Here is a 13,118-nt window from a genome sequence, read left to right on the forward strand (position 1 = left end):
CACCATGGACAGAAAAGGCCTGGTCTGCTCGGTCCTCCAGTTGCTGTCCCTGGTCAAAGTCTCTTCAGCCGTCAGATAACTCCAATCAATTAATGACCTGAGAACCATAGAGTTCGGCCACAGCTATACACGTCACGGCCTCAAGCTGCTCTACGGCGTCGCTCAACAGCTGACCATCAACGGCCGCACATGTCTGTTGGTTGACGCCATGTCTGAAGTGCTTAGAAAGGCTGGTCATGGCTCACATCAACACCATTATCCCAGAAACCCTAGACCCACTCCAATTTGTATACCGCCCTAACAGATCCACAGATGACACAATCTCTATTGCACTCCACACTGCCCTTTCACACCGGGACAAAAGAAACACCTATGTGAGAATGCTGTTCATTGACTACAGCGTTCAACACCATAGTCCCACGAAGCTCATCACTAAGCTAAGGAACCTGGGACTAAACACCTCCCTCGGCAACTGGATCCTGGACTTCCTAACGGGCCGCCCCAGGTGGTAAGGGTAGGTAACAACACATCCGCCACGCTGATCCTCAACACAGAGGCACGTGCTCAGTCCCCTTCTGTATTCCCTGTTCAATCATGACTGCACGGCCAGGGACGTCTCCAACGCCATCATTAAGTTTGCCGATGACACAACAGTGGTAGCCCTGATCACCGACAATGACGAGACCTCCCTATAGGCTGAGGTCAGAGACCTGGTCGTGTGGTGCCATGACAACAACCTCTCCCTCAATGTGATCAAGACTAAGGAGATGATTGTGGACTACAGGAAAAGGAGGACCGAGCACGCCCCCATTCTCATCGACAGGGCTGTAGTGGAGCAGACTGAGAGCTTCAAGTTCCTTGGTGTCCACATCACCAACAAACTAACGTGAAGAGGGCATGGCAAAACCTATTCCCCCCTCAGGAGACTGAAAAGATTTGGCATGGGTCCTCAGATCCTCAAAAGGTTCTACAGCTGCACCATCGAGAGCATCCTGACTGGTTGCATCACTGCCTGGTATGGCAACTGCTCGGCCTCCGACCGCAAGGCACTACAGAGGGTAGTGTGTACGTCCCAGTACATCACTGGGGCCAAGCTTCCACCCATCCAGGACCTCTATACCAGGCGGTGTCAGAGGAAGGCCCTAAACATTGTCAAAGACTCAAGCCACCCTAGTCAGACTGTTCTGCTACCGTACAGCAAGCGGTACCAGAGCGCCAAGTCTAGGTCCAAGAGGCTTCTAAACAGCTTCTACCCCCAAGCCGTAAGACTCCTGAACATATAATCAAATGGCTACCCAGACTATTGCCCCCTCCACCCCCTCTTTTACACCACTGCTACTCTCTGTTATTATCTATGCATAGTTACTTTAATAACTCTACATGTACATAGTACCTCAATTACCTCGACTAACCAGTGCCCCCGCATATAGTCTCGCTATTGTTATTTTACTGCGGCTCTTTAAATACCTGTTCCTTTTATTTCTTATTCATATTTTTTCAACTGCATTGTTGGTTAGGGGCTTGTAAGTAAGCGTTTCACTGTAAGTTCTACACCTGTTGTATTCGGCGCATGTGACTAATAAAATGTTATATGATTTAACGCACGCGCACTGCATTATGGCTTCCGTTACTTTGGGATCACCGAGGGGCTACTCCCAGCAATTGATCGGCCACACGACTCTACTTTGCAGTGGGCAGCCTCAATCCAGATATCAACCCCGATGCTAGAAGCCTGCCAAATGATGCCATTTGTGATAACACACAACCCTTTACTGCAGAGAAGAACATGGATCGGATCATTGTTACGATCGCCTATGACCCGCGTCATGTAGACGTCTATGTTGTGGAAGACGTGTACATAACGCAGCACCAACCGCCAGGGAGACCTACAAGATCAGTGTCGGCATCTTGAGAGAGATACGCAGTAAGAGAGATATAGCAGCTTTTAAGCAAGAGGTAGGTTGTTGTAGATTGACTGAAAGTAGATTGACAGTTTGCCAGTAGGCATAGTACAGAATCTTTTGAACATGTAGTCAACTTGTGATTGTTCTTTTTCGATTGTGATTCTTCTTCTGATGAGATGCCAAGTGTTTAATAACAGCCTTATTGTTTTCTTTTTCTAGTTCACTTTGAGATAAAATGGACATGTAGCCTATTCAAGTTTATACATGAATCCCTTCATCCCTGCAGCCTGACAGGTTTTTCAATGGTTCTGTATCGTTAGTATCAACGTCAGTAACCTGGGAACTGCAAAGTATAAAAATAATGTTTTTCTCCTCCTCCTTTTAATTTGCTAGTAATTGTATAATAATCTAATGTTATCATGAGATCAAATTACTGTAATTTGCACCTAAACTGTACTATGTACTCATATTTACTCTTAAGAATAAAGCAGCAACAATAACAACAAAACTTGTATGACCATAAAGACTGGACTGACCTCTGCGGTGGCCAGGATGCCATCCAGTGCTGCCCTCAGCATGGCGCCATCTGCCGTTGCCAGGCTTGCCTGCTCCTTCATCTGAGCCAGCAGGGCCAGGGCCTCGGCCCCACACACCTTCACACTGTCTGACAACGCTGTGTGTGTGGGGGGAATACAGACACAGTATGGAGATTTAGAGGAAGTGGGTGGCTAACCGCTAGCCTGGTCCCTGATCGGTTTGTGCAGTCTCCCAACGCCGATGGTCATTGTCACCCAGTGACGGACAGCACAAACAGATCGGTGACCAGGCTAGGTTATCGTTGCCTGTCTGTGCATTATCAGTACTTCTCTAACAGATGTATATAGGGATGTAGAGTTTTTTTTTTGTAAGACATGGATAAAATCAAACTTTATTTAAAATGATGGAGCATTCCTGTCCTGGATGTGTGAGTACACATTTCAGTTGAAAAGACACAGGGACAGCTCACACTCACCGTCCGCTTGCTCCACTGGCACCATGTGAGAGGTGGCACTGCCCTGAACAATGGTGTCACCCACCAGGTGGGCAAGATGGGTCACTGCCCGCACCAGCTCCGACACACCTGGAGAACCAAGGGTCAAAGGTCAAACTACTATAAAGCCTAAACACAATCAACAGGCTATGCTACTTTTATTTTCAAGTACCTGAAGGCTGGAATGCTGAAAAACCCTGTATTTTAGCTATAAAGAAGCACTTTACTATCAACCTCCACAGTCCACAAAGTGGCTGAATAATGAATACCTACAACATATTTAATTATATTCAAGTAGACAATAGAAATCTAGATCTTTCATGTGGGCAAGAAACTGAAAAAAAGAACTTTTCTTCAAGTAATATATGTGTACCAGTCAAAGCTTGGACACACCCACTCATTCAAGGATTTTTCTTTATTTTCACTGCACAGCGGCCGTCGGTGAAAGTAACGTTTTTTGTCTGCCTTTTGACCTTGTCTGCTACACAAGAACAACAACAGCTTCGATAGGTGCCTGAAAGTAGATTGTGATGACACAAAGCTGACTAGGGGAGTAAGTTCTGAGTCTGACCTGTGTTGTCTGCCAGGTAGCTGTCTCTGGCAGAGTGAAGTCTGGCCATACAGTCCAGAGAGGCCTGACACCTGGACGCCAGGTAGTCTACACACAACGAGGGTACACAGTGAGGGGGGAGGCATCTTCCACCATACAAACAAACATACATACACACTCTTATGAGGGGGACATCATCCTACATCACACCTGGAACACATGTACAAGTAGATTGAGGCGTTACACACACATCCAGCATGGGTTTCACAATGTGGCATCATTTCAGACGGACAGACAGGAACAAAGCTGGAGTCAGGTGTGCATAAGACAGAGGTTGGAGAAGGTTAGGGGGCTGACCTGCAGAGCTGGTGCAGCTGATGTGTGCTGGGTCATCAAGCTGGGCCAGTGAGTCCTGGACTATCCTCTCTGCCTCCTCCACAGCCCCCTGTAGGGCGGACCAGCGGGCTGCCACCAGCTGGCTCTCCAGGGCCTGCTCCCTGGTCTCCTATCCACACAGGGTCAGTGAGAGAATCAGATATCACACACGCTCACCGAGAGGCTGACACACAGGCGCACACGCACACAAACACACGCAGCTGCCTCCCTTAAAACACACCTTCTCATTGAGTTGGTTCTGTAGGGCCTCGGCGGTCTTCACGCCGCTCTCCCTCTCACTGGCCAGGCTGCTCTGAACACGCTCAAGCTCCTCCCCCAGGCCTGCAAGCTCCTCCTCTTTCTTCGACAAGGATTCCGCTAGCTCCACCTTCTCCGATTCCATTGTCGAGAACTGAGAACTGAGCTCCTCACTCGACTGAGAGAGAGAAAGTGAGTGAGGGGGGGAGAGAAGTAGAGAGAGAAAGTGAGTGAGGGGGGGAGAGAAGTAGAGAGAGAAAGTGAGTGAGGGGGGGAGAGAAGTAGAGAGAGAAAGTGAGTGAGGGGGGGAGAGAAGTAGAGAGAGAAAGTGAGTGGGGGGGAAGAAAATGAGTGAGAGGGGGGAGAGAGAAGAGAAAGGAGAAAGAGTGTGACATACATACACAGTATTTTAGGATCGTACATATCCCTGTGTTTCCCTGCTGAACTGAACGAAAAGGCTCACACACTATACACTCCTAATAGAGACAACGCCCTAAGTGCTATGAGATGTGGATATGACAACTGCCATTCTTCTACTCTCCCTCGCCTGTACGTGGGCACCCTCCTGAGCATGCGAACAAGAACGTGAACGAGAGACGGGAAGAAAGAGTTTGTAAGTGAAATGTGTGACAAAGTGACAGAGCATGTGTGTGAGGACAGGAGGGAGTGGTCGTGTAAGAGAGAAGGAGAAGGGGGTGGGGCGAGAGAGAAGTTGATTCAGAAATAGGGGTTGACAGGAGTGGGAGAGTGGAGAGAGGGATGGGCGATGGAGAGGAGGAATGGTAATTGGACATTCATGGCCTGGTAGGACTACACAGCGTCGGGATCACGCAGAGATCGAGGTTTGCACCGACGCTCCACACAACCTTCTCCACACACACTGGCACCATACACAGACAGAGATGGGTCGAAGAGTAACATGGAGTTGTGGAATGTAAAGATAGAAAACAGAGTAAAGACAATTTGAAGGTGTCAGGGTGAGGTAAAGTGGGGTAGAGTGGAGAGGAGGAATGTACTGTTGGGTGAGTGTTCAGGGTGGAGAGGAGATAAGGAGTGTACGGTTGGGTAGAGGACACAAGGGAGTTTTAGGTTAGAGAGTTTGGCTACCTGTTGGGAAGAGGCCATGGTGCTTTTCAGGGTGTCTAGCTCCGCCCTGCTGGAGATCAGCTCTCTCTGCAACTCCTGCAGCTGATCCACCTGTTCCTGCTCCTGAAGGGGGACAGAGGCGGGAGAGACAGAGAGTGGAGAGAGAGAGAGAGAGACAGATAGATAGAGAGGGGAGGACAAAAGAGAGAAGAGAGAGATAGAAACAAAGACGCATGTTATTTGCTAGGACTCCATCTCTCTACCTCCGTCTATTCTACCTCTCTAACTCCCACATGTACAGCAAGGCATCTCAGTTACACAATTAAATGATCAGAGACAGATGGAGAAAAAGTTGAAAATGTACTGTAGTATGAAGAAGTGAAGTATATTACATTTGAAGTCCTCTGTGTCCAAGAAAGCGAGAGAGGGAGAGAGAGAGAGGGGGAAAAAGGGGAGAGAGTAAACAGAAAGAGGTGATACATAGTGTACACACAGTATTTCAGGAGGGTGTGCATCCCTGTGGGAGTGTGTGCCTCGCCCTCACCCGTCTCTCCGCGGCCTCCTTGGCAGCCTTGACCTTCTCCTGCATCTCTCTCCTCACGCTGTCCACCTCGTCCTCAGCCGCCCGCGCCACCGTCATCTGACGAGTCACCTCCGCATTCTGAAGCCACGAACAGAAAAACACAGACGGTTTTAGGTGAGGGAAGAGTTTTTAGAATTGCAAACAAGAAATGTGGAGGAAATGTGTGAGCATTGCTGCTAGAAGTGTATTCTCCAAAGAAATGTTACAGTACAGAATGTATAGGGGTCCCTGATCACACGCTACTCCCCCTCCCTCGGCCCAAACCCTCTGATTGGTGGAAGCAATATGGTGAAAGCTCTACCACTACACTTTATACTTATCCAGACCCTTCAGATCTGCAAACATGGACGGATTTGGGCCAATGAGAAGGGAGCTAAATGGGACTGGCTGAGAGGGGTAGGAGTCAGCCTGCACCATGAGTCTGAGGTTTTTCGATCATAAGGGGTCTGAATGGGCCTACCTTCCTCAGCAGATAAGCGTGACTCTGCACCAGCTCTGTGTACTTCTCCTTCAGCTTGACGTAGCGCTGCTCGTTGGCCACCGCTTTCCCTGAGACACACGGACAGACAGCGCTGTTATTGACACAACAGTCAGATGGCTGAATCCCAACCTGAGATATGCACACATTGATATCAGCTGAAGGTACAGTAAGAAGATATTTGAGTGACTCATGTAAATCTTGTGGCCTGGGGTTGTCTGGCGGGCCGTCTCTGGACTCACTCTCGATCTCAGTGAGGCTTCGCTGCTCTTTCTCCGTGTCCTCTTTGACCCGACGCAGGTCGTCAAGCTCCGCCCGCAGGAACTCGCCCTCTCCCAACGCCTGCATCCTCAGGTGGCTCTGCTCTGCTAGCTCCGCCTCCAGCTCATCGACACGCCCCCGCAGCGCCTGGCACAGACGCCCACTCTGAGAGAGAGAGAGAACAGAAAGAGAGAGAGAGAGAGAGAGAGAGAGAGAGAGAGAGAGAGAACGGAAAGAGAGAGAACGGAAAGAGAGAGGACGGAGAAAGAGAGAGAGGACAGAAAGAGAGAGAACAGAAAGAGCGAATGGAAAGAGAGAGAGAGAGAACGGAAAGAGAGAGAGAGAGAACGGAAAGAGAGAGAGAGAGAACGGAAAGAGAGAGAGGAGGGAGAGAGTGTTATGTTTCAATAGTGTGTAAACACACTGCCTCAGAAGTTCAGGCATTATAGAGAACTGCCTCTGTAGTGGCTCAAGTGCCTCATTAAACCTCCTCCCCCCTCCTCACCTCCAATCTGAAGGACTCCAGTTCCTCCCTGAGGGCCTGGATCTCCCGTGTCAGCTGCTCGATCAGGCGGTCCCTAATGGAAACAGGACAGGACAAGGTCGTGTTCATTAGACACCAAATGGAGGAAAACAGTCCGAAACAGGGAAAGAAATAGCTGGATGTGGCCAATGATAAAAGCGTATTTTCGGTTCTCCATTGCAAAACGTTCTGGGACGGAAAGCTGCAGGGCTTTCAATGCCTCTATTAGAGGTCAGTGTGGTCTGAATTGTGTGACAATCTATACAGACCAAGGATATCCTACAAATGTCAAATTTGGTCATCCAGAGTGTAGCAGTTTGGTTCTGGTGTCTTACTTGTCGTCCTTGAGCATCCCGTTCTGACTGTTGAAATTGAAGGGGTCCGTGGCGGCGGACGTGCCAAAGAGGTCGTCGAACCTGGGCTCTACCACAGCAGCCTAGTCGGAACCAACACAGCAAGACAGAGACAGACAGTCGTTCTATAGGCTTTAGGTTTCATTAGGTTAAGTTGACAGATACACAACTCCTAAGACAGAACACAGGAAGGGCACCGTCTGTAACATGGCATATTTTGTGAGAGAAAAAATGCATTCCGTGTGTGAGTCAGCTAGTGCAAGAAATTCATATTTCACACGCAATATGGCACGTTACAAACGGCGCCCCATAAGAAAGCAGTAATGGGGCTACCGGCTGGGCGGGGATGTCGGTATCCACCAGGTCCTCTGTCACCAAGTCCGCCATGTGTTCCATCTCGGGGGAGGACGACTCAGCTGGGATGACTACCACGGGACTGATGTGCTCCGACAACGCCGACGCCCGCAGGAAGTTAGGTGGGTTCTGACAGCAGAGAGAGAGAGAGCGAGCATAATTAATCAAATTGTATAGCACTTAACCCAAGTAGCTGAACAGCAACCTGGGCCCAAATTCCCCAAGAGTAAGCAAGGGCAACAGAGAAATTTGGAGACTTTGTACATGCGTGACAGTATTTACTTGATAATACACAGCAGAGATCCTGTCTGATCTACAGGCTAGTTCAGGAGGACTCTTACCTCAGGTAACTGTGGGATCTGAATGAGCCTCTTGAAGTACTGCAGGTTACTGGAGCGGTAAAACAGACTCTTCAGCCTAGCAGAGACAACACACACACACACACCGATGAAACACTCCACCTTCATCATCACACCTGAGTTAGGTCAGGTGGCGGAGCACTAGGGGCTCTGGTCAAAACTAGTGCACTACATAGGGAATAGGGCGCCATTTGGGACGCGGTCCGTGACTTGTGTGTGAACTGACTTGTTGAACTGCTCCTGGAAGCGGTCTCTGTGGCCCTGGAGTGTGTCAGCAGGAAGGCCTGGAACAGACAGACAGATCAGAGTTTTGGAATGTGTGTGTATGTGAAACTACTGAGAATGTGGATGTACTACAGTGTGTGTGTGTGTGTGTGTGTGTATTAAGGTTTTAGGCATTTCCTAACCCTATGATATGACCAAGAAAATGATGTGAATTATGTGCCCTTGGAATAGCCATAGTTTTTCTGGGAAGGTCACAGGAAAAACTGTTGGCCTTAGATTAGTAGCCAAGTATGAGGTATTCAGGCTGTCACTCTGCTATTTGTCCAGCGGGGGGCGTGTGTTGGACTCACAGGAGTGCAGCTTGAAAAGCAGCTTGACGGTGTAGTCGTACAGGTGGCTGCTGTCCAGGATGACCTGGATCAGGGGAGCCAGGCGACACTGGCCCGCAGCCGTCACCGACACAGACCGCGACATGTCCAAGGAGCTGAACACTGCAAGGGAGGACACACACACATCAGTGATCATCTCTCTCTCTCTCTCTCTCACACACACACACACACACACAGTGTGTGCGTGCGTATGTGCACAGGCAATCAACCAATGAGTGTACTCCAACAGTCTCTCTTCCTCTCTCATACCAGCTCTCTTTCAGTCCCTCCATCGCCTTTGCACTCCCTCCCTCCCATTCTGATGCCAGTCCCTACAGACCCAGTCGTTCCCTCCACACAGAGGTGTGGTTTCCTGTGCAGCCAAACCCTGACACACACAGTCAGGGCTCTCAGCTCTTGGGTGACGTGATGCTTTAGCCTGCAAAACATCTCTCCTGATGGGAGGCAAAGAGTCTGTGTGTGTGTGTGTGTGTGTGTGTGTGTGTGTGTGTGTGTATGAGATGAAGAGACAGGGTAGAAATGAGTCCTACTGAGACTGTTCAAATGGATGCAGAAGGGCAATCATGTTGAGACAAATGGAAGATGAAATATGTGTTTTACTTTGTGAAGAGCTTATAGAGGCCGGGAGACAGGAGAGTACTGTATAGCTCTGTTTTAATGTCCATGCCAGTACACTACTTTCAATTAAGCAATATATTGGGCACACATTCTAAGTGGTATGCTAGTGCGGCTATTGGGACATAGCCTATGACGCCAAAACCAGGGTCCTGTTCATTTTGCCCCAAACGAAAGAGAATGGAAAAAAACAAAAAAAGGGGAAAACCTGGACTTAAGAAATGCTCATTTTTGTTTTCGGTTGCAAAATGTTTTCCGTTGTGTGCACAGATGAACATGACCTTGACACACACACACACACACACACACACACACATAAAAAGAAAGCGCGAGAGAAAGAGAGAGAGAAATAGCTTACCACCTAGGAAGAGGTTGAGCTCACACTCCAGGTAGTCCAACATCTCCACTGTCAACTGGAAGCTGTAGTGAGAGGACACACACACACACACACACACCAAACACACACACACACACCAAACATACACACAAAGGTGTTGGATTGGAGGGTTCCCAGCATGTAAAGTGGAGGCATAGCCTACACATCACACATACAGAGGCTGTAAGACCCATGTAGCAATGACCCTGAGTTGGTTTGTATACATATAACAAGAGTCATGTGCTCTATATGGAGTCTAATAGAAGGCAATAACAAAAATAATTCTGCATTTTCAACATCTGTAATCATAATCAAAGGGAACATTGGAGATATATTACAATATGTATCATTTTAGATCCAGCCCTCTGTGGTTCGGCAGGAACAACTAAGGCAAGCGACACTCACAAGTTGTTGACGTCGTTTTCTCCCGCCTCGTCAAGCTGCCTGTTTGACATCTGAAGGTTGCCGGGGAAACGGGGATTCTGGTGGAGAGGGAAGAACGAGTCATATCAGAAATGGGTCTGAATCTCAATTGTATTTCCATGATTCCTCGTCTCATCTTGCCTTCCCTCCTCAAAACGCATCGGACGGAGAAGATTCAAGGTCTTCTGTTACAATGTTCTTTGAGAAGGAGATGAGGAGATAGGACGTGAGGAATCAAGGAAATACAATTGAGATTTACCCTCGGTTTTTCCCAATTCAATAGGCATCTCCATTTAAAAAACAAAAATCAGGAACAATAACTAAAACCTCCAGAGCAACACCAAGTCTGCTGCCTGCAGTATTTCACTGAGCTTAGCTGCCTATGAACTACTGATTCCTAAAAAGGCCATTTGTTTTAGAGAAGTGTGTCTGTGTGAGGAATATCCCTCGAGAAGGGTATATGAGAGAGAGACGGGAGACTGGTCTGTCTGTCAGTCATACAGGCTGGGGCATTACTCACTTTGACGTGGAACTCCATCTTGGTGATAAGCAGTTTGAGGTAGATGCTGCACAACTTCCCATAGCCTTCACTCAGGTGACCCTGAGGGCAGAGGGGAACAGATGGAGTGAGACACCGGAGAGAGAGAGACCAGGTGAAAGTGAGAGACATGATCTTCTCCAGAGGCTTGGGAGAGTTCCTAAAGGGATCGCTAGTTGCTGACATTGCAGAAGGAATTTTTATCATTAAATAAAATGGATCTGCTTCTGCAAAGTCCTACACTGTATGCGTGTGTCAATAGTATGTGTGTTTGTGTGTCAGTGGTGCGCGGGTCAGCTCTTTGTTCACCTGCACCCTCTCGTGATTGCTAACCCATCAGCAGAGCCCGACTATGTGATAAAGTGAAAATCTGAGGCCCACACCCGACCCTAACCCGCTAATATAGAAAATGCATTGTAGGCTACAGTCAAAGCGGCGGAACAATTTTTTGACAGGGGGTGCAAGATTAGTTTTGCCTGATTTTAGATATGTTTCTGCTTATAATTTTATAATCTATAACTAGATACGTGCAGCTTCTCTGTCATTATATGTTGCCCTAGAAGACAAAAAATGCTCACCAGAATAATGTCATAAATCGATAGAATGAATGTTTAAATCTAGTTGACGTCAGTAAAGATCCATTTGTCATCTCTGCTTCTTCGCAGAGCAAAGATGTTTAGGGACCGGGGAGAAAATGCAATAACTAAAAATAAAAAAAGACTGCATCAGTTTGACCGCTTGCAAGGAAATTGAAAGCTGTGAAAACAACCCAACATGTTTCTGATAAGATCTGAGTTTGGCTCGGATGCATATTTTATGTGGTTGAAATACTTATCAGCTTTTATGATGCTGATCAGAATCACCTTTATTTGCCAAGTATATTTACACACTCAGAATATTACTTGGTGATATGGTGCTGCTATTGAAAGACAACATTAAGAGTCAGACAGCTGGTTGAGAGAATGCCAAGAGTGTGCAAAGCTGTCATCAAGGCAAAGGTCGGCTACTTTGAAGAATCTAAAATATTTTGATTTGTTTAACACTTTTTTTGCTAACTACATGATTCCATATGTGTTATTTCATAGTTTATGTCTTCACTATTATTCTAAAATGTATGAAATAGTTTAAAAAATTAAGAAAAACCCTGGAATGAGTAGGTGTGTCCAAACTTTTGACTGGTACTGTACATATATAAAGATATATATCTGTAGAGGTGCTGACTGAACATTTGCATTCTTTCAAGATACTGAAATAAAATATTGTTCCGGATAAATAAAATAAAATATTGTTGCCTACATTTGGTGTATAATTTCACTGTAAGTAATGCTTAATTCTGCAGGAGTTAATATTAAGGCTGTGAGATGTTATTAACCTCCAGTCAGTGTCCAGATTTCAGTTTCTATTGAACCCATCTGAACAGCAGGCTACAGTTCCCTTGACATGCCAGAGGCCTATTTGAAGGCCTAAGGCGCGCGTACAGTTAGGCCCTAAAGCTTAGGCTTGCTTACGCACGAATGACAGATAGCCTAAAATAATGAAAGAAAAATGTATAATTCTTGTGCAATTTAAGTTTATGTATAATTCTTGTGTAATTTATAAGTATTCTTTTCTCTTTATTCAACCTGACCCCCAACCACCCACCCTTCATTCACACCATTTTTAAATGACCTTAAACCCGCCCGCCCACAGATGTAACCACAAGAACTGTGGGTTATGAGTCAACCCACACATCATGTAGTATGGGTGTGTGTGTGTCAAAAACTGAATAGCCATTCAATTGCTTCTTCTCACTTCCCTTTCTTTCGGCCCTCAGTGTGATGTCACAACAGGAAGGAAGCAGTACTGGACATCAATGTCACTATCCCAGAGTCCTAGTATATTTTGTACCATTAGCAAATACCACGAGAGACCCAACTAAGTGTACTTCCAGGAAAAGGTGACGAGACCCTACTACCCCCCTTCCTACTCACTGAATGCCTGAGCAGTAATCGTTTTTTCCACTTCACTGCTGCAACCCAGAGGCAACTCTTTTGTTGAAAGGTGGTTATTTCATGTAAAAATAACAGTCCTGAATCAATCATTCACCTGGATGGAAACAGCCCCCCCCCCAAAAAGAGTGTAAAGCAATAGTTTATACACAGTAGCACCATTAGGATACCATAACAGCAGCGTGTGTGTTATTTAGTCTGACTCCGGTTTAGCAGAACCACATTGCTGTGACGGTCACCTATTAGAATGTCGGTCCCTCCGATGGCAACACTAACTGACAGCAGACTGGCATGGACACACCACGCTGATAATAATGATGACATGGTGGTGATGATGATTTTACTCCCTCAGTCACTGTACATGACATATGTGCTCTAAATCACATCGTATTCCCTATGGAATGCCAATTTACCTGCGTGCCAGTTATGGTTTTCATATGCACATTTTTG

The 13,118-nt window shown here is 47.0% G+C and overlaps 1 protein-coding gene and 1 non-coding gene across 7 annotated transcripts in view; both read right to left on the bottom strand.

Annotated features, from left to right (window-relative positions):
* Window positions 1-13,118, bottom strand: part of LOC106580873 (huntingtin-interacting protein 1) — a 40,200-nt gene that overhangs the window by 8,726 nt on the left and 18,356 nt on the right. For 3 of the 6 annotated variants that reach the window (XM_014162391.2, XM_014162393.2, XM_014162390.2), the window contains exons 5-23: window positions 10,663-10,743; window positions 10,125-10,201; window positions 9,702-9,763; window positions 8,690-8,830; window positions 8,341-8,398; window positions 8,097-8,172; window positions 7,735-7,884; window positions 7,384-7,484; window positions 7,031-7,103; window positions 6,507-6,690; window positions 6,247-6,335; window positions 5,748-5,864; window positions 5,596-5,607; window positions 5,225-5,326; window positions 4,101-4,295; window positions 3,842-3,989; window positions 3,506-3,592; window positions 2,917-3,024; window positions 2,441-2,577 (exon numbers count right to left, since the gene is read on the bottom strand). In XM_014162391.2, coding sequence (XP_014017866.1) covers window positions 2,441-2,577; window positions 2,917-3,024; window positions 3,506-3,592; window positions 3,842-3,989; window positions 4,101-4,295; window positions 5,225-5,326; window positions 5,596-5,607; window positions 5,748-5,864; window positions 6,247-6,335; window positions 6,507-6,690; window positions 7,031-7,103; window positions 7,384-7,484; window positions 7,735-7,884; window positions 8,097-8,172; window positions 8,341-8,398; window positions 8,690-8,830; window positions 9,702-9,763; window positions 10,125-10,201; window positions 10,663-10,743 — 1,998 coding nt within the window. Of the gene's footprint in view, window positions 1-2,440; window positions 2,578-2,916; window positions 3,025-3,505; window positions 3,593-3,841; window positions 3,990-4,100; window positions 4,296-5,224; window positions 5,327-5,595; window positions 5,608-5,747; window positions 5,865-6,246; window positions 6,336-6,506; window positions 6,691-7,030; window positions 7,104-7,383; window positions 7,485-7,734; window positions 7,885-8,096; window positions 8,173-8,340; window positions 8,399-8,689; window positions 8,831-9,701; window positions 9,764-10,124; window positions 10,202-10,662; window positions 10,744-12,650; window positions 12,777-13,118 lie in introns of those variants that run through there. The other 3 variants (XM_014162394.2, XM_014162392.2, XM_045703640.1) reach the window with 2 other exon arrangements.
* Window positions 3,346-3,452, bottom strand: LOC123729356 (small nucleolar RNA SNORA16B/SNORA16A family). Its single transcript, XR_006761142.1, has one exon. It is a non-coding gene; the product is annotated as a small nucleolar RNA SNORA16B/SNORA16A family (small nucleolar RNA).

The sequence above is a fragment of the Salmo salar genome, chromosome ssa20 (genome assembly GCF_905237065.1).
Source record: "Salmo salar chromosome ssa20, Ssal_v3.1, whole genome shotgun sequence".
Classification (NCBI taxonomy): Eukaryota; Metazoa; Chordata; class Actinopteri; order Salmoniformes; family Salmonidae; genus Salmo; species Salmo salar.